General features: G+C 38.1%; 1 protein-coding gene across 4 annotated transcripts in view; it reads right to left on the minus strand.

The window, feature by feature from the left end:
• FAM172A (family with sequence similarity 172 member A) overlaps positions 1–22,315 on the minus strand; it is a 240,377-nt gene that overhangs the window by 19,044 nt on the left and 199,018 nt on the right. The window contains exon 10 of one of the 4 annotated variants that reach the window (XM_053931577.1): positions 7,883–8,035. The exons of the other annotated variants lie outside the window; for them this stretch is intronic. Within the exon in view, the coding sequence (XP_053787552.1) occupies positions 7,917–8,035 (119 nt within the window). The 3' untranslated portion in view covers positions 7,883–7,916. Of the gene's footprint in view, positions 1–7,882; positions 8,036–22,315 lie in introns of those variants that run through there. 4 annotated transcript variants of the gene reach the window in all.

Raw genomic sequence — 22,315 nt, forward strand, 5'->3', positions numbered from 1 at the left:
CAGATTAAGTATCAGCAATGGCAGTTTTAACAAGTATCTTATAGGAAAGAACACAGCATCCAAGTTTTAACTTTGTATGATATATGATGCTATGATATATATGAGTTACTTATTTTGGAATGACAGCCATGCGTGGTTTCTTTTCCTTGTGTCAGCTGCTAGCACATACACTTCTGTGCTAATATGACAGTATTCTTTGAGATAAAAAGGAATGACAACTGAGCCACAGGCTGCTCTGCAGAAAGCAGAATCAATTACTCTCCCAACTGATCTAATTGAACAATTTCAAATACAACAAATCTGCTAAGTCCAGTCAAGTCATAGAAGGCTTCATTTCAAAAGCAGATACCTAATACTCATATGAAATATGTAGCAAGCCAGGCAAATTATGAAAGCATTAATACACCCAAAGAAGAAATCACCTTATAAACATTCACATTTGGTAGTATATTTAAGGCAATTACACTGCTCATGCAACATGTTACCATTTCGATAACACTACACATGTTGCACACTCTTATCCATGTTTTATGGCCCAGTATCTTTTACCAACTATTGTTTGTTGCTCTATTTACTAGCGCCATATCACAACATACATCCTGGGCTTGGCAATGACAGATGTTGCTATACCTACTCTCAGCAGGGTTTTTTGCTTAGCACCACAGGATGCTCTACCTTGGCTCTGTACAAAACACAAACTGCTAATGCAAAAATCCCAGTTCTTAGTGGCTCTGAAAAGGCATAATGTTATAACACCGTGATTTATTCCAGCAGACTCTTAACCCATGCACTTACCAGTACATTTTAAATTTCCTGACACAAAAGGGAAGGAAAATGCTGTCTCTTCCAACAGGGCCTATGTGCAGATGCCCTAGCAGTCAGTGCTTTGGTGTGCCTCAGTCTCTCAATTATTTGGCCAAAACTTTCCAATTACTAGTCAGATTTTCAGGACAAGAACTTTGCTACTCCCTTTCTCTTGAATGCAAACTGGGCACTAGCACAAACATTTCTTTCTTAAAATAGCAATATCCCATCTGTTTAACTCTCTAAAGTGAGAAACTCAGCAGCTAACCCATTATAGAATGTGGAATGTGCATAACACATGAATTAGTTTGCTGAACAATAGTTAATGGGCTATACTAATGTTTTTGGGTTTTTCCAGTTTTTCCTCTTCAAAATATCTACCTCTAAAATTTAAGTGATGTCATTAAGAATAGAAGACTAATTGGCAGGCTTCTCAGGGAGTAGGAAGGTAATGGTGAGTTTTCTTTTAAGGGCTCATGATACCTATGCTAATTTAAGATTATCTTTACTTAATGTGGATAATGAATGGGAATAATACTGTGAAGAATCTGAAACCAGAATAAAAACAAGTCTAAAATAATTTAGCTTTTCACTTTTTAAAGATAAATACCTGGGGGAAAAAAGTATTTCATTTCACAGAATTGCCAGCTTTGCAATCCATACAGGCCCCCTTACAGCCTTTTCAAAGAAAATAAAGATAGATCATTGTGCAAGCAGCAACATAAATTTCTGCTGTGGCACTTTTGCTAAGAGGAATGTTTGAGTTATGATTTGTAACAAGCTTTAGCTACAAAATGATGAAAACCTGGTACTTTCACAAAGCCCCATCAACAAAAAAATACAGCACATCAAGTAGCAGTGCTTAAAATTAGCCTTACACATGATGTGGTTCACAACTCTAGGGACCAAATGTCCTATCGATCACTTGAGATTTGACTCCATCACCTGGAAGCTTGAAGTTATGGGTCATGTTATTGCATGATGTAAATATTCCCCTTCAAACCCATCTGTTTTCTTTTATGATATCAAAAAATAAACCCACCAAAATTCTTGAACAGTTATTACATGTCTCGGATTCTTTTAGGAGGAACAGGCCAAAGTCAAGCTTGCTGAGCCATACGCCAACCAGAAACCCCATGGTTTTATAGATGTAAGTAGCTAACATTACTTCAGTGCGCCACACTGTCACAAAGGGGCATTCTAAGTGTTAAGGTTGTATGCCGAGCTATCAAAGATTCATACAGAAATGTACCAACATCCTTCATATAAAGCTAATCAAATTTGAAATTACTGACATATCACCTTGAGGAGGAATTTGATTTATTATTTGCAAAGTAATCTAGAAAACAGTGAGATGCACAGCTATAAGAATTACTGTTATACTGACTTCATGACTTTATCTTAGTTTTTGTTGTTGCTTTTGTGCCTGCTCTAAACAATAATAAACAACAAAACTTTCTTTGTGCTGTTAAGTTGCATGAAGTTGAAATACGGTTGCTTTGAAGCGTGTGGCTGCACAAGAGTCGTTTGCTATCAATTAATAATATGTGACAGAAAGCACAAAAAGCTTTCTTCTTTGCAATCATCCCATACTCAATGGGGAATGTTGCCAAAAGTCACATCAGTTCTATGACCTTCCTTGCTTGTTTCTGGGCGGCAGGACCTGATGCAGTAAGATCAGATATCATGCAAATAGCATGCAAGTTTTCAAAAGTCACTCAGTTTAAGTGCATACATAATTTGTAGCATATTAACTGATTTGTGTTCATAAATCACAACACTGGCGAACACAAACCAGGCGTTGCGTGTGGAGTTCTCAGGCACAAATGAACACTAAGCACCTGAAAGTCTGCCTCACCTTAAGCTTTAAATCAAACACATGACTTTGCTTCATAAGATGTAGACAGTGTAGGATCTCCCTCAAAACACAGCTGGCCAATTGCACTGCAGCATTTATTCACTGTGTTTTAAAACACAGTGCCCATGTATGCTGCAGAATGAGTTTTAGCAATGACATTTGCTCTTTGTTGTTCTGTATAGTTCTGTATGCATAAGAACACATGTTTATGGCAAAAATAAGCAAGGATTCCACATTTGCGATCAGCTATGCTGGTAAGTAAAAGACTATGTGTATAAACAAATCTGTTCACTACCTTCAAATATTTTTGTCATATAATTATATCTCGTAAATATCTTCACAGATGTATAAAATATATTCTTAGGAAATTTGCCACAGAATGTTGCTGTTTATATTAAGGAAATGTATTTGTGTACTATGCTCCATACTTACATACATGAAGCATATTTGTATACTTATAGAACTGCCAAATATTTCAATTCTGTTACTATGCAAACAGTAATATCAATGGATATTAATGAAAAAATGATCCTTCCACTAACTCTGCTAAGTCTTTTCGAGACTAGGTTACCAACATACCTTTCAGAAAATATGTTTTTATACTGATAAGGCTGTATCACACTAGAACTAAGGATACTACACATCTAGGTAGGCTTGCAGCTAAGAACCCAGCTTTTATCTATCCAATTAAATCAGGACTTATTCAACCTGTAGCTTTCACTGCTATCACCATTACCTGCTATCTCTTAGTGCCAAACACTCCACATAAACTACTACTACTAAACCTGGCATTTCCTCATAGCAGCCCATGTTGGGTATTATCAGCTAAGCTCTTGAACCAAGTCACCATACCTTTCCTTTCCCAGATACTGTACACATGCTAGGATGTACAACATTCTTTCTTGAGTTTTACCACTAAACCTGCAGCAGACAGTGCCAACTTTTGCAGCAGGCACCAGAGATGCCCGGAGGGAGCAATAAAATGAACTGGAAATTTGTGCAGAAGAAGGCAAAATGAGATTGTGAACTATGGCTTTTTACCATATTCCAAATTTCCTTTTTATCCCTGGCCTTGGTAATCCACAAAAGGAGCCAAAAAGTGCACTTTTGTACAGATGGCGCTCAAAACATTTGCTTCAAACTTCATCAATAAGATCAAGAAGAAACTCAGATTCTGAAAATGTGGGGATTTTCAAATTGCAATTTCAGTAACTAAAAGAGTAACAAGGGATGTGAGGAGAATTTCAAAATATTAGTATTAACAACTTTCTTTTTTTAGACAGGTTCTGTCTGGCAAATAAAGCTGTTAAGTGATACCAATAGCATCAATATTATATACAAAAATGGGATATCATTAATAACAATGAAGAAGAAAAGAATTCTCATGGGAAATATAAAATGCATATGCAACAAGTTAAACCCTCACTCTCCTAATCCAGTCTGAGCCATTTAATTTCTAAGGTTTTCAAAATATATTAAAAGGTTTGTTTTTTTCCCCCCCACAAAAACCTTTTAAGAGGCATTCATAACACCGTCACAGAAGTAGAAAGCTAGCACAGATGACTTTGTCTGCTTGCTATTGAAGTGAAGGATAGGCCTGATGCCTAATCTGAAGCTGACCTAATAGATAAAACCCTTGGGGTCTCAAATTTACATTTCATAAGCTTAATATTCTGCCTGATTTATGATTTGCCTTCTTAAACAAAGAAGGATGTACTTAACAACTTTACTTTTGTATGGTTAACTGTTGATCTGAAAATGGCACATAAAATGCATTTACATCAGCACTGCCTAATAGGCCCATAATGATTCTTTATTATGCTTCAGTGAAAGGCAACTGAGTGACAAGTAACTGATTTTGTAGATCAAATAACTTTCTGCCACCCCCACACAGCTCCCAGCTGCTGCACACTTTATATGCCAATACAAATACAGTTGTAAAGTAGACAAATATATTATAACTATGTTATTAAATGAGACACAACACGGGGTGTTGCAAGTATTTGAGAGCTGTTCAATGCCATGACTGGGAATTACAAGCATGCAAAATCACACACTAAAGGGGCTTCAGTTCAAAATTACTGCAACCTCCCCTCTGTTACTTTTTTATATATGATTTTAGAAGTGATTTTGCTCAGATAATACTTTTTTTTTTTTGTCCTGTAGAGGGCTGAAGAAGCCTGGGGCACACTCCCTGTCTGTGTAGAAGAGGTATTTAAAGCAAAGCATTTCAATATGAAGACAGATGTCCTGTCTTTATAGACAGCAGAAGTCCTGATATTGAAGACTGATGATGATGACATCATGCACCTGAAAATGCACACACAGCTGAAATGCTGTAAAAGGCTCCTGTGTGCGAAATTTTATTTTTATGTAATGGTAAGACATCAGAGCCTGTCTGATAATCTTTGACAACAACCCTAACCCTGTCATTGTGGCAATGGGAGAAACCAGCACACACTCAGCTCTGACCCACTGAGCCTTTTATCTGTATGTGTCCCCATGGACCAAGCAAATAAAGGGCAACTGGTAATTTACACATGAATCAACCTTCTTGTCAGAGCAGGCACCAGAGACATCCCTTTTCTCCACCACAGCGAGGAAAAGCATCCAGGTCTGAGCTTGTCTCTCCAGAAATCATGCAAGCCAAAGAGCAATGTATTGGGAAATGGTGTGTTGGCAGAGGTGTGCTTTTCTGGACACCAGATAAAAAATGGCATCCGTAAAGAAGCAGATAAATACTGGGCTTGAAACAGGACTGACAGCAGTGAGCCTTTGTCCTATTCAAAACATGCAATGTCAAACAAACTGAAGCCAAGATACAAGCCCGATAGAAGATTATACAAGATATCTGAGTGGGTATCTGTAAGGAATTCAGCCTACATTTTAATAAGGTGCAATGCCTCAGGTCTCTTTTCCACTTTCCTGCAGCTGCCTTTTGAAAAGGTATGCGGATTGTTCTGGGCTTGCAAGACACTGGACATGTGTATGTAATAGCACTGGTAAAATAATCCATTAACTTTATTTGGATTTGAAAATCAGCCTAAAACATTGCAGTGTGAAAGTAATCTTTAAAGATAAAACATTGCTTGCCTTCAGCTCATATCTCATTATGAAGAGAAACTTTTATCGGTCCACAGGCACCACTCATACTCTCTTTCCCACAGTGAAAAGCAGTGAAGCATGGTACAGCACAGTTCTGTTGAGTAGTCAAGATCTCAAAGGCATTTCTGTAGTTTAAACCACCAAAATCATCATACTGCTATAAAGCAAAGACAGATGTTTTATTGCTAGATTTGGCATTTTATACATGCCTATTTCTGAAAAGTTTTTGTGCACTCTAACAACCACTCTGCTACTGCAGAGATTTTTCTCTGCATTCTTGAAATGGAAAGGATGATGCAGACTGCCGTCAGTGAAAATCTTTAATTAAATGTCAGAAGTTTGGTAACCCAGCACTACAATGCTTCTCAGCATCAGCAGATTAGGTCCCTCCACTGGTAGATTCCTGAGGAAGGCTTTCTGGAAGCAGTGACTCTTGCTTGCAGATGATTTCAGAAAGATGTATTTTCCTTTCCCTCGTCTTTTTCCACCCTACCATTGATGCTATTTCCCTAAGCCCCATTGATCACTCTCTTGTCTCCATTTCTGTCACTTGTGCTAACATTTGCTTGGAGGGGCCAGGACAGATTAGAAAGGTAGGGATGAAACTGCCATCACTGCCCATCCTCAAAGCAGCTCTTAATAACTGAAGGCACCAAACAAACATGTAATATACAGCTATTTAAAATAAGAAAAAATAAATTACTACAGTTACTGATGCCATATTTTGCCTTCTCTAAACCTTAAATGTAAAACAAAAATTAATGTTTTTCTTCTTTTAACCCCAAGTAAATTTCCTGTTTTTTACAATTCCACCTTTCTTCAGTTGTTACCAGCCTGTCTTTTGTTTAACACTTACCCAAAACTATATACCCAAAAATATTAATTTGTGAGGAAACTTATGGCACACTTCTTTCCTTCCTAAAATGTGTGAGAATACAGATATGGTTCAAGGAATTCATTTCATATTTCCATAAGATAGACATGTCCCTGATGGACAAAACAGGCCTCACTACTGAATCTCATCTTTCTAGCATTTACATTGTGATACACAGTTTTAGAATCATATGGGTTGGATATGCATTCATTTAAATTTAATGGCAATACAGCTGATATCAAATCAGAGTTTATTAGCGTGGTGCATTTTCTGTGAGCACGAATTGACTAGATGTCAAAGATTTTTGAACTACATAGTGAAGCCAATTAGTTCTAAGAAATTGTTACTTCTCTCTAGTGTCATACTAAGTGCTACAGAATGAATTATGCTGCTGATAAAGATGTTGCCATAAGCCAAAACATAACTACAAAAACTTAATCAACTTGTAAAATTTACATAAGCATAATAAGAAATTAATCTTTGAAAGAGTTGCATTTATGTTGCTAAATATATGTCTTCTGTTGCTAAATATATGTCATATATGGTCATATGTTAACGACCATCTTTAATGGTCATTGAAAACAAAGGTAAAAATCCAATATAAAATGTAGGGTCTTTTCACTGACATGAAATCTCACTCTCTATTTTCTGGTACTCACACTTGGCTCACTTTGTCTGCCACTGTTGTGTAAATCCTGTGATACACCTCTAACACCATTCTCACCTGATTTGTTAAAGCCAGCACTGATGCCCAGACTCTCTGTGACTAGACAGTAACTACATACTCCTCCTGAGTGTGATTATCAAGACCTTTCGTCATATTTTAGAGCTTTGATCATGCACTCTTGGTTTTTTCTTCAGCTCTGCTTTCTTGTTCATGTCTCGCATAAGGAAGTTTTTTTTCTTTCAGAGTTCAGAGACTTCCTTTATGCTGATAAATTTAACACAAGGGAGAACATTGTTAAACACTGAATCCAGCTGGCATTGAATGACCTGTGCCTGTCCTCAAACTAAACTTCCCTCAGCCCCAAAACAGTGTGATAGCACCAAGCTGCCTCTGGAAAACAGACCTGGGGAAATCCTCACTCCAGAACTGTGTGTAAAGAGCATCCCTTGGGTATGGGCACAGATGCACCAGCCGTTTTGTGAGGAGTACAAAAGCAGAGGCAGCCACAAGGGCTGTTCTCAGGCACTTTTATTTACTAACTCAGACATATCTGAGTTTCCTATCTCCTGCCCAATTTCATTTCAAACTCACTCCTGCCTGCAGTCAGCTCATCCAAGTGCAAGTTTTCTAAGTGTTAACTTCTGCAATCTTTTTCCATAAACTTCTGCAGACCCACTTGGTGAACTTCCTTCAAGTTCCTCAATAAAGCTGTCCTTTGCTGAAATGCCTGCAAAGAATGAGAATAATTAGGCTGCTGGTCCTTTTGACAAACACCGTCACACCATACAGTGGTGTTTTGTGGCTTTCTTGTTTTCTAGATTTCAGGATATGAGGGGACTTAGCACAGTGCTTACAGAGCCTACAGTTACCAGTTTTGAGGGAAGTAGTCACACTAACGAACACGTTAAAAGCACCATGCTAAGGTCAGGGCAGACCCAGTGCATGTACTAATGCCAAGTTGGACCAGGCATCATGAAGCTCTGCCTAATACCCAGTGGCATCCCTTAACAAGACCAGCTCAAAACTGCTTGAAAAACACAGTCACCAGCTTTTCACCATCAACACATCACTGTGGACACCTGTTTTGGTGGCTTACCCCATTTTGTTGGTGCTGTTCAGAAATGCCTTTTGCAGGCAGCTACAGAAGCTCTGAACTTCTACCCAGCAAAGATGGACAACAGAAACAAGAAAGGAGGCTGACATTTTGTTTTCACACTCAGGACAGATTAAATACTGACAGCCCTCCTTGGCATGTACATTCAGAGGTGAAAGATACTTCTGCCCCTCTCCAGGCACACAACCTTACGGGTTTGTATTTCCATCCTTTGAATGTATGTTCTCCTTTTGCCTTCACTTGCCTTGACTAGTTGAAGGGATGAGAAACTACTTTGTTGTTTCTCCTTTTGCAGAAAAGCAGAGCCTGCCTCAGAGAGCACAGATGCTCTGCAGGAAGAGAGAGGTAGGTCCCTTACATTTATACTAAACAAATCAGACACCTCCATTACAAATTTGATTTCACTGATGTTTATCAGTGATGCTGGAGCACAGTGATGTCGTACACTTTCCAGGTTTCCTCATTAGCTTTATTAAGTTTCTTTTGTAGCTAGAAGATGGCCAACCTTTCTCACAGAGTTCAGATGTAGCAAATATCTCTTGCCTGTGCTGACGGGCTAATGCACAAATACTCATTCCCATGTAGAATACACTAAGGCCATATTCTGACTACAAGTGTCATGCCCTTATTTTCTCTTAATGTCTAATTAAAATCCAGCCGTGGACTGAATTAACTTGGTTTGCAAGGGAATCAATTATGAACTTCAAGATGGAAGGGCAATGAGATGGCATCCAAACTAACATTGTTAAAAGAGCAGGTGAATGCTGTCTGTGAAACTCAGCAACTTCCTTAATCACACAGTCCCCAAATACAAATACATTTAAATGTTGAAGTAAGAACATACTTTCTGAACAAGTCTGGGAGAAGCCAGAGGACCATGGTACCACCCTGCCCAGAGCTCCCAAGCACACCCTTCAGGCAGAACTCAGCTCATTAACACAACTGCTCCTTGGACAAACCCTAAATACACAGATAGAAGGGTTTCTGAGCTATCCTCTGAAGCTGAAGAAATCTGCTTACACCAGTGACAAACTCACTTGTGGTATATGACTGCCTATACCATTTACATTTTAACATTTCTGCTCCTCTTATCTGGCTATGGTCTGATTCAGTAGCTCAGTTAAACAATTTACAAGCCAGGAAGAAATAGGACAGGACTAATAATACGAAAAAACAAGCAGAATGCAATTCATAACTTGGATGAGTTAATCCAAACATTAAATATGCTACGTAATGCTGCATTCCCTGTAAGGAATAACTTGAGGCAGTACCTGGGTCAATAAAATGTTTGCAGGAGACCTTCAGCACAACTGCACTGTTAAATTTCCTGACAAAAGACTTCCGTTGTTTCTTTGATTACTTCTGTTGATAACTTTCTTTCTTTGTCCACCCTTTCTACTCTGCTTTTCCAGCTGAGATGAGAATAGTCACTTATATAAAAATAACATATCAACAAGAAAATATAAATTTTTTACATATAATTTTTTTCTGTCAGAGCTGACATAAATGACCACCATGACTTGGACAGTGTAAAGTGTTCCCATATCACTGCAGCTATCATGACCTGCTCAGGTTCACTTCTGCAGCATGCACAGACCTTCTCTGCATATGCTGAATCTACTGCTGAGCCCCTTCCTCACACAGAGTGTCTGCACAGTGATGGTACTCCGATTCCTAAGAAGAGGTAGAGAATAGTGGAGCTGAGAACACACATGGGGACCAACTGCAGCTGGTAGCTGTCCCAGGTAAAAAAAGCCGCAGAAATGGTGTACGCAAACCCCATCTTGGAAAAGAGATATATTTTTGCATGTCTGGCATAATAAGGTCATCATACAGAAATACTTGCAGATGTGCCAAGCAAGATATGTTTCTCTTTTTAATAAGGATTGCCGATCTATTTAAAGAACATGTCTCAGGCTAAGTATTGAGATGAATGACTTGGAACTTTACTGGGATTCATGGAATTTTCCTGGCACTCAAGTAAGTATTTTTATTAATTTTATTCATATTTTTATTTTATTAATATGTGACCTGCCACCAAGAATAAACATGAAATAGGGATTTGCTCAAGTTTTAGCCATTCAAAGTATTCAATTCTATGTCTCTCACATAATCTCTCCCTCCTGTACAGACAAATTATGCAAACCACAAACATTTAACTATTAATAACTTATTAGGAGACCACAGAGAACATGATTTAAACCTCTATGTTAAATATTGTTTTAAAGAAGACAAAGTTATTTGCGGGACAAAATCAGACAGCAATTTATTTAAAATTAGTTCAAAGAGAAAAATATTTACATTTATTTTTATTTAGATGTTAGCTGAAAACATCTCATTAAAAAAATCTGTTTGTAAGACCAGTGGTAAAACATTTGTCTGTTCTTGTATCAGAGTGCACTCTGGGCTTCAAATAAATCCCAACATACATTCCACTTTCTTTATTATTCCCTGCTTTTTTTTTTTTTTTCTATACTGAGTACATTTTATTAAAATGAAATTTATGTTTTAGGAATGGAGCAATTTGAAATATTGGCATCTAAAGGGCTTCTTAGACAGTATTACTTGCTTGACACTGAAGGTTTTGTTTTGGTACAGAATATAAAACCATTTCCTCAAGATATTTTGTGTTCAGCATAAAATATTAAAAATATCTCATTCCAAGAGGTCTGGTGGGATTTCATGACAGATGTGTTGCATATTTTTTTAAAAAACTTTTTGCAGCATTGTTGTGTCTAATTAGCCCTGATGATTTAGCCATGACAGTATGAACTTCTTGAGAGGAAAGTGGAACATAATCTTTGGAGCAGAGAACAAACATGTTTTTGGGGAAATGGGAGGGAGCAAAAGCAATGACTTGAGGTGGTTTATAACAAATGCCCCCAAGTAGTCCTGAGAGTTTTCACTTATTTATGCACCACCATATGATCCATCATTTTGCCTTCTGTGCTACAAACCAGGCTTCCTTCATGCATCTCACGTGTTGGCTTTGCAATCATGTCGCTGTTCCTGTCTGTGGCTGACAACTAGTTAGAGAGGACCAACCACCATGGCCTAGCAAAAGGTGAACCTAAAAGCCTGCCATGGATGAAGGGAGGCACCACTAATCATACACCACACCCTCTCCAGGCCACCACATTGAGATTATGGGAGAATCTAGGAACCAAAATGTGAACTGTCCCTAAAAATCTTTAGTTTTGTTGGCAGGGTTTCTTTCCTTTTTGGGCCATGTGCAAAAATACATTGTCAGAAATTTTCTGAAGATGCAGAATTTATCAAAGGTGGCTTGCAGCCATGGGACCAGCTAGGTAGACACTGGAGAAGCCAAGCAGACAGACCCCTGTGCAAGAAGGGGGAATACAGATTTCATCTGCATTGAAGATGGGTAAAATGCACAAGGCTAATATTTTTAAAGTTTCAATTAAAACATGGCTGGTGTTTTTTTCACCTGAGTCCAGCCTCACATGGCAAGGTCAGCCCTTTCAGTGAACAAACAGCTTAGTTGCTGCCAGTGTAGCTGTTATCAACAAGGGGAGACGTTTGGCACAGCCTAAAGCTGGGGCATGAACCCTGGCTAAGCTTAAGACATTTATCTGACAGCATCAGCCTGACACTCCACAAACACATTTGCTTTCCATGACCTCAGAGCATTCGTGATTAATCAAAAATGCATCTTGGATCTTGAGAACAAGCTACAAGCAGGCACACAAAAAGAGAATATGCTCTCGATCTCACTTATTGACTCCAGAGGTACACTGAATTTAGAAACAGCAGATAGAATAAAATGATCGATATGTTCTCACTTGTCCATGCAAGAGCAAACTTTATCCCTCCAGCAATAAACATTGATCATGTAAATGTTTTAGAGCTGCTTTCAAGTACAGAGAGCAAAGGCATGAGGACTTTTGAGGAGGGGCATTACATGGAAAAGACACTGGTGTGTGTGCACTAGCACTTGGCTAGGAAATGTGCTGTTAAAAGCTGTGGAGTGCAGCAATGCACCTGAGCCACCTCTACCACTGCAGCCATTTCCACCAGTACATATTGCTAACATCCAGTTTGGGAAACACTGTGCCAAGTGATCTTAATAAAACATTATAGAAGATACTTTAAAACTTAATGAAGGCACATAATCTGCTTCAGAGAAAACTTTCTGCCTTAATTTAAATGAGACACAGTTATAACATATCCCCTATGCACTGTTTACAATTTATAATTTATGTCTCAGTTCAAATACATGACTTTCTGCAGTCATCTGCTAAGTTATATGATTAGCATTTGAATATTGTAATATTCTGCTTCTTGATACCAGAGTAATATGATGCAGTGCATTTGTATTTTAATACTTTTTTTTTATTCACCAATAAGCATACCAAGCTCTAATTAGTTGAGATGAAAGAAATCATGCACCCTACCCAGTCTAATTTGAAAATGGTTATATCTCTGTAAAAACTCTTCACCATTTCATTTATTAAATCCCACTCTTTTTTGGTTACCTACTGCTCAGCTATAAGTCATTTGTGCTCATACTGCACCATCATTCTACTACAGCAAAACTACTATACATGCTTCAGTCCCTGTTGGCATGGCAAACAAACTTTCATTGCATGTGCTCTCAATAAAATGGTGGTACTAATTAGAAGATATAAACTCATGCTGAGACATGATATGAACTGGTGTTATGCATCTCTTAAGCTCACAGCAGTATTAGATTTATATAGTTGATGCCCTCAACTAATATTTAACTAGAAACATTCAATTTTTTAAATGTGCAGAAAAATGAAACAAAAGTGAAGGTACTTCATTAAAGAAATTCACAGAATCTCAGTAATCCACACTCCACTTATCTCCACATTCATAAGTGGCAAACAGAAAAAAAGTCATTTTTTTCCCCAGTAAAGACTGAGAAGAAGAATGGTGTAGTGAAAACACATGCTAGTGTTACCTAGTGTCCATCCATCATTTTTCAAGGACAGACCCCAAATGACACAGCAGTAGAAAAGTAAACATCACCCCACCTTATGGAGAAGGTTCCCCAGACAGAGAGCTGATGTCCTTGGAGTCTGGAAGCAGCTATTAGCCTACGACCTGGATGCTGCCATTAAAAGCCTTATCCTCTTTACTTTTTAAGAAAAGAAAAAGGAGGAAATTACTAGTCCACAAAGGCTAGGAAGTTATTCAGATACCCCAACTTGAGCCTGATTCAAGACACTGCATAAATGTAGGTTCACGATGACCCCACTGCTTAAACTCTTGCAACATGGGTTACGGACTCTAGATATCACAGTTGTGTGTTCTGACATCCACGGTAAAAATGAGCAGAAAATCTGACTGTTCCATATCAAGAAATATTTTTCCTAGTGCTAATGTGCCTTAAATACCTTGTTCCACAGCTGAGTGGCCTGGCACCTGCTGCATGAGAAATAGTCAATTACTGTTCAGTGTCTCTAATTTTCTGATTCAATTAGCATGCTTCAGAGCTTTTCCGTTTAATTGCAAGCTACTTCACAGTCAGCTCTCTGATTAATCATTGCCCATCTGCAAGCCATCGCAAAACTTGGTGGAACAAATCTCTGTACGTTGGAATGCTGGGAGCTTAGAAAATCAAACTTGTTTTGGTATATAAATCTTTAATTTTGTTTGCCCTTTTCAGCTGCACTTTTAAGAAGCTCTGTACTGATTAAACAGGAAGTCCAGACAATAATATGCCACATTATGCATATAATTACTGTAAATACAGATGAGACTGTAGAAGGTTAGGTGCTAACACATATGGAGTTGGGGGTCAAGGAAACACATTTGCAATCAATTTCTCCCCCATTACAACAGAAAGGAGGTATTGGTGGAGGAGAGAGAAGGAGATATATGAGATGGTGATGTAGTCCCATGCATGACTCTGGAGGTATTTCTGCAACACAACACAGCAGTACAATCACCACATGGTATTTCTGATTTCATTTTCAAAGAAGCTGTTAAATTCCCAAAACCTAAAAAGTTCAGAAATTTGTATTCAATTGCTTAGCTACCATACCTATATTTCATTGTACACTTTCAGCTTCAAGCTGAACACTGGCTGTTGGGTAGGACCGTAAGATAGCTCAGTTGTCATGGAGGTACTGTGTTTTAGCACACTCACAACAGTAACACTCACTGAACCAACACAGATTACCTATTTTATTCAGGCACACATTTACCTCTCTTATTCAGGTGCGCATAAACTTCCTGTCCAGAAGACTTGATTTAAAAAGTAGCAGCATATCACACAGCAGGGAATTAGCAATTCTATTACAAATTAATTAATTTGCACATATGAAAGTATAAACCCAACTGAAGCTCACAGACCCAAAAATTTTGCTTCAAACCCATGCAACATTTCAGCATGCATTAAATTCAATATGATGCAACAGTGCTCAGTTTCCTGCAGCATCCTGTTTTGAGAACTTCCCTGAACTGGGGCTACTGTGAACATTTTGTTCCAAAATACCATCACTTAAGAAAATGTTAATCTCCATCATAATTTTAGCAATTCCAGGTTAATAAGAGAAGTCCTAATAAACCCTAAGAAAAAGGTGAATCATCTCATTGTCACCTAGTGACAATCGCCAAGGAGCCATACCTCCTACACTCTGGCAGAAACAAAACTGCATTACTGACACAAGAAAGAATAATTACCTAAAGCTGTATTATTGATGATCAAGATGATGCCACCATGCCAAAGCTGGAATTTGGACTTCTTCTTCAAGGTCTTTATATGCTTGTAAGATTTCCAAAATATATTTAAAATATATTTAAAATATATTTAAAAATTTTGCAGTTAAAGCACTGCCTGCCCACCCATCTAGCTGAATGAAAAACCTTACAAAAATTGATGAGAAATTCCTGAGGTGAGCATTGCCACCAAATAAGTGTGTTTGCAAACATCCGAATGCTGGAGACACAAAACAGGTCTCTACAGAACTTTCCCATGCTTTTGTCATTTTCCCAACAACATTTTTCTATGCCAGGTGAGGTAAATATATCACCTTCCAAGAATAATCTATGTAAATAAATGAACCTATATAACACAATGAACAATACAGACAATGCAAACACAAGACACAGTCTTTCATGCTCTGACATACCAGTTCAGTATTTCTGTGCATGTAGTTAGTGTACTTGAGCAGGGTGATGAAGCACATGTAGCTTATCCAGATTACAAATTTAATATGTATTTCAAATAATGCTGAGGAACATGCTACTCAGGGAAAAAAAGAGACTAGCTTTGCTAGTCCGAGAAAAAAAGAGTTGTAGGAGTTCTGCATATTTTTCCAATTTAGCTTGTGTTTCTGAAGTCATTGCAGCCTGTATTATCTTTTTTAAATGAATAACAAGATTATCAAATTGATCTCCTCTATTATGACCAGTTTGGTATACAATCACAGAATTCAAAAACAAAGGCAAAAAAATATGATGTTTTCAACATTTCCAAGAGAGTGACTCCTAAATCTGCACAACATTGCTGAAAGTTTTAGTCCCACAATGCCCACTAATATCAAGGCAAGTTACACAGCTAAAGCCTGATAATTGACTCCATTTATACTCAGTTTATTGAGTGGGAAACTGATCCTAGGGTTCTGTGGCCAGGTTACCTCAACAGTCCAGCATGCAAGGCTATGTTCTTCCCATCACCCCCTTGACAGCTTACTTGTGTTTAAACCCAGTTTGTAAATGCCCTCCCAAGGTGAACTGGTTCCCCATTCTGCTTCTTTATTCTAATCATAAGAAGAACAAGTGATGTTAAAGTGCTTAATGCCTCTGACTCAGATGTAGAAAAGTCTGCAGGCACAGATACTTGACCATCATGATCTCCAGGACCACCTCATGGAGGCTCAGCAAAGACTGCACAATACTGGTGTCTGGAGAAACTAAGGTACACAGCCATAAATTGTGTTGCCTGGCCCTGTCTGAGTTACAGCTGATCCTGAGAAGCTTTGCTGGGGTGTGAAACACCAATCTGCAGACTCCCAGCTCTGATGCTTAGCCCCTGCCTTTCTTATGAACATTTCCAGCAAAACAGGTAACTTTCCTGGTGTAGCTGTTTGGGTTCCTTGCTCTGGAAAATTGGGCAATCATCTTATAAAGATTTACTGAGTTTTGGAACCACAGAACTGAAAAAAAACCCAACTGAAAACAATTACTACAAAAACCACATTATTTTCATTTCATAGAGGCAGCTTATGAAAATAACTGTAGCTGTTTCACTACCACAGGTACAACGAGTTTGTACTGGCTGCCAGAGTCAGCACCCAACATTGTTTTCAATGGCAAACATCTCTACAACCAGGGTCACCTCTGTCCTGCTGGAATTACCACCCCAAGGGGACCAGAGAGCAAAACAGTGCATACATGCTGGCACTGAATATGGGAAAAAGTTCTTAATCTCTGTGCTCTTAAGGTCCTGCTAAGTAACATCAAGTCATCTCTGGCTTCCAGACTCACTTGTGATCCTGCCAAAGGACCTTTGATGCACTTACTGATTTTCCTTTCCACTTAATTCATGATGGTGAAATGGGATAACTACCAAGAATATTTCATTCCACTTAATTCTGGCTCTTTTAAACTTCTCCTATGGTACTGTGTGTTTATTTATTTTTTCTTTTTTAAGCACAACTTCTACAATTTATAAAAACTGCATTATTTAAAACAGGTTTTAGAAAAAAATTTGCATTCCTGTTGGATTTCTTAGTTTAGCTTGCTCTATTGAAGCAATGTACAAAAGCTCAAACGTTTATATTTTTCTCCGTTTTGAGTTGAAAAGGGTTGGAACAGTCACAAAAGCAAGTGGGGGAATATATTATTATTTTTACTTCCTTTTAAAATATTTTTATTTTCCTCATTAAGAGAACATGAAATTTTAAGCACCAGAAGCTCTGCTTACCTTTTTTACTATCCCTGCCTAAACATATTCAATCTCTGCTTCTGATATTTAAGAAAGATAAAATATATTTTTTCCTAGTTATGTTAACAAGTTTAAAGCTAAAGGCAGAGTAATTTTTACAAATGAGGATTTTATCTTCCATCAGTTCTTTGTTCTTAAGAAACACTCCTCATCCTTCTACTGTCTTTTAAAAATTATGGAATAAAGATGCACAGACAGCATTCTGGGCTGCAGAACTGGTAAATATGGAAAGCCATATTCTGAAGTGTTATTTTAGTATTTACTTATGAAACAACAACAAAAAAGCTTTAAAAAATAACAGAAAAGGGAAATCGATTCCAGTTAAGGTGAAATAAAGAGGATGCTCCAAAATCAGCCCAAAACTGATCCTGCACAGTGGTGTAGGGTTGCATGCAGTGCAGGGACAGGCAGGTTACTGCATCATCCCTTCTGCCTGTGGCTGGGCTGACACCAGCAGAGGGGCTGGGCTGCTACCAACATCTCTCTGTTCTAAGTCAGTGGCTGGAGTAATTTGGAATATGCTAATTATCCAGAAACTACATGACTTGAAGAGTAGCTACAGAGGTACCTTGTCAATGACAAGACCCTATTAATAAGTTTACTGACAGATTTTAGACTTCATTACTAGTTGTTCCCGAAAGGTGTTGGTCCATCAAGACTCCAGCAGGATACAGCAACCTGCCTCTTGTCTGACCTCTTTAGTTAAAATGATACATCAACTACTGATACTGCCTCTATTAGATTTCTGCTGAGCTCCATACATGACATATTTTCCAGCATTTTGATCCAAGCAGATCACTAAAACTTAGTCCAATTTATTTCTGACCAGGTATGGGCAAAGCCAGAAATTAGAAAAAAAAAAATTCAGAAAATGTCCACACATGACTTTGTAATAATAAAACATGAATACAGTTTCTATTTCCCATATTATCACAGGCACTGAATTATCATCGCATGCTATTATACACTTCTAAAATATTTATACAGCTGAGGTGAAAATATATTTCACTCAACAGCTTGCATATTGCAGTACCCATTTTTAGCTATTGGTCCCAAGTGCAAAGCAACACAAAGGCTCAAGGCATTTTTAAAGCAGGGACCAAAAGGTAACTCTTTACTTAGATGTTTTTCATGTAGCTGTGAATAAAAATTTATATTTTTAGCTTTGCTCTAACTGTGGTAAACTCATTCAGTCTCTGTTTGGGAATGCAGAGTCTATTCTGGACTGGATAACTAATTTATTTCAGCAGGTATCACAGAGAGGCATGATAAAAAAAAAAAAAATCACCTGCATTTGTTCAGAACCAGGATAATATCGAATATACTTATTTATACAAGTACATATATATATATGTTTATGATATCTCACTGCATTTTTTTCATTTTTGTAGCCATAAAGGTATTAAACTGATTTAAAAAAAATTACTTCATATCAACTCTTTTGCATTATTATCAATATAAACGCAATATATTTAAAATCAGGTTGAAAATCAGTTGTTGTGCATATCTCAGATGTGGTTTAATACATCCATCCATATATGTATGTAGATGCTTATGAATATCCTGCTACTTTGAAAATGACTCACTATGCTATTTCACCACAATTTCCATTGTTATAATAGGATATTGACTGATTTTAGGTTTAAGGGACTAACGCAGTATTCAGTAATCACTCTGTGCTATAAGTTTATTGCAAGTGCTGAAGGTTCATTCACCCCAAGCAATTCAGTCAATAACCAATTTTTATACTTCTATCTCCTTCAAATTCCAAACCAATAATCCCTTGCTTTTTAAAAAAAAATTATTTCAGTATCAGACTAACATTTCCCATGGAAATCAATATAAGTGAGATCCATTAGCCAAAAATCTGCAGCACTGCAATGCAAACATATTAAAAATATTGATCTTGCAGGCTACTGATGTTTTGATTGACTTTAATGTTTGTAAGCAGCAATAACAGAATTTCAATGACTGAAACAAACTTTTGATTAAAATTATAGATTTAAACTTTTTTTTCTATTTTACTGTTTCAAAGGGTATTGCATGGTTTACTTGTTTGCTGTAAATGATCATCATAGTAAATCCTTACTCAGTTTCTCATTTGTAAATATTAAGGTCTGTCCCAAGTAACACATCTTTAGTTATACTTTCTATATCTTTTGATGTTTTGGTTCCACTATATAACATCAATATGCATAACCATGTGTAACACCAATATGGACAGTGCTAGATGTATTTTTGCAGCACTTTCCCTTCTACATCCTCTCATCTTGTGGGTTCATGCACCCAGCAGCAACACTAATTTGACCTCACTTTTTTTTTAACTATCCATTAAACTTTGGTTGATTTTTCCACTGCAGCTGGCCACAATTTTGCTAAAGCCATCTTTCTAATTTTGTCCTCCTTTCAAAATAAATGTCTCACACAAAATAAGGATATTTTCTACACTCTGGGTCTTTTTACCCTGGGTATGAATATGCCTTCATTGCCATACAGTCTGAATGTTCCACCACCTGGATCACATTTACAGGAGAGAAGGAGCACATCACAGGAGAGAAGAGGCATCCTTCTTCTAGGGTTGGGGAGGCTAAGCATTGAGGAATTAGGGGGAAAACTTCAGACCACCTGGTTCCCACCTAGGTCCTGAAGGTTATGATGAAGTAGCTCCAAAGGAGGAAGTTTTCTTCAGAAGGCACCAGTACTGATGACTGTCTTAGGCTATCCAAATGCTTGTTTGCTGCAGGAGACACATAGTTGTTTGCTCTTGTGCACTCTGGGCTAGTCCTTTTGCCTTGGGGCTGTGTAAACTACACAGAAATATTTGGAAAACAGAAGTGAGATAGACAACTACAAAGAGATACAAGCAAAGACTTTTGTCCTGAGAAGATCGTAGCAGCATATGCTGCTGCACCACCCATAAATCTCCAGTGCTCCATACTCATACAGACAGTGCCTATGTACACTCCTGTGTATAGACAAGTGCTTGACAGTGGAGCTACAGCTTCATCATTCTCATGCCTGGCACAGGGATATGCCACCTGAGGTCCCTTCCAGGTTTGCATGTCCATGATCCAGTACTATAACAGCTTAAGATACATACCTTTGGACAGATCATGTGAATTTTTTTTTTTTTTTTAAATCACAACCCTCTTCCTGCTGATATTCAACTCCCCAACTTTATAGCCCAACCTGTCTCCTATGTCCAGTGGGGAAAAATTACATGAAGGAAGAATAACTTAAGGGATGAGGCATGTAGACACACTTGCACTATACTATAAAGCAAAAGAGGTGTGGTTCCTCTATAGCATTCAATACAACATCCAAGGTACAGCTCCAGGACCTAAATCCTCTTACAAAGTCACTGCATGAATGGAGCTGGGTTACACTACCTCCCATGAATCCCACAGGCTGACACTTTCTAGCTGGGTGCGATGCCCAGAAGACCTGTGCTACCAACCACTACAACCTTCTGGAAGAGTCTTTGAGCACTGACCCCATGTCTGTGGCTGTGCAGTCCCATTAAGCTTTGATGTTTGTTACTATTAATTGCCCACTCTGAAATATTTAAACAGGAAAAACAAATTAGCATTACTAAGAAGCTACATGTGGGAAGAGGAAAGACAAGCTCAGCTCTGCTGTCCTGCTTCCTTCACTGTGGGACACAAAGTGCTCTGTGATTGGTGCCAAACCCCTTAGAGCAGGCAGTGCTTTGTCTGCACCTTGAGATCTTAGGAAGGACTAAGAAACAAAACTGCCTCTAAATACGGAATGTTTCAGGCAAAGTACAGACAGCTTCCCAAATCAGGCAGAGATCTCTTCTGTAGAAAAAGAGCTGTATGGCAGAGAAGTTCTGTACTGACCATAACCTTGTTTAGAGACTGTTAAACTTTTGAGTCTTCAACCACCTTCAGGTAAAAAAAAAAACAACAAAAAAACAACAACAACAAAAAAAAACCCAAAAACCCCAAACCCCAAGCCCAATAAACAAAGAACAGTTATAAGCCTAACTACGAAAAGAAATTCAAAAGGATTGGTAACATTGTAAATGGTATTCTACTGTAGCTGTAGACACTGTAAACACGCCTCAATTTATAATCCTCAAAATTTAAGTACCTTCCTCTCCAAACACACACAGAACAGGCAGTCTCAGTACAAGCATTTTTTACGTACTCTGTCAATATGTCTACACATGGTCTGAAAACTGCTCCAGGCTGAGAAGCATATTTCAGGGCTCCAGCGCACAAGCTTCCTGCAGACTCAGCTGCAGGAGTTTTAAGTGCTGCTGCTCTCTGCTGCTTGTCCTGCCTCTCTGCTGAGCAACCACCCCCGAGGTAGAATTTGCAGAAATGAACATAGCCATCATATTAATACAAATGCTTTTTTTTTGCCGTTTAATGTTGTCGTCTTGCAGGAACATGCATATCCCTCTGAAGACTTTGGTAGAAGGGAGGCAGCCAGCAAAAGGATGGGCTGAGGCTCAGGCTGTTAAACAGCCTCAAAGTCTTCACAAAGTCTGTCTTAACATACATTTTAGGGCCTAGATTATGATCTGTGAAGTCACGCCCTTTCCTATTAAAACATATTCATTTCATATTTTCTGTATTATTTTGCCAGTATCAAACAGGAGCAGTTTTGGCTCTGTTGTGGGTTGAGTGCTGCAGACAGACATGAAAACCTCTGCATCTCACGAGCCATACTTCAAGCCCCTATTTATTAATTCTAAGTAATGCATGGGACAGAGTACAAAATGTTCATACCATTCATTTATTTGCATATTCATCTCATCTATCACAACAAGGAGACAAATTTAGAATGTTTTTCTTAAGATTTGCCTTCAGTGTCTAGCTGTTAGAGTAATTGCTAGTGAATTACTATTTGCATGAAACAGTCTATTATCCAGTATTACCCACTGAAGCAGATGGCCCTCATTTCATAATGTAGACATACACGGTGGT

This window comes from Vidua chalybeata, chromosome Z (genome assembly GCF_026979565.1).
Source record: "Vidua chalybeata isolate OUT-0048 chromosome Z, bVidCha1 merged haplotype, whole genome shotgun sequence".
In the NCBI taxonomy this organism is placed as follows: domain Eukaryota; kingdom Metazoa; phylum Chordata; class Aves; order Passeriformes; family Viduidae; genus Vidua; species Vidua chalybeata.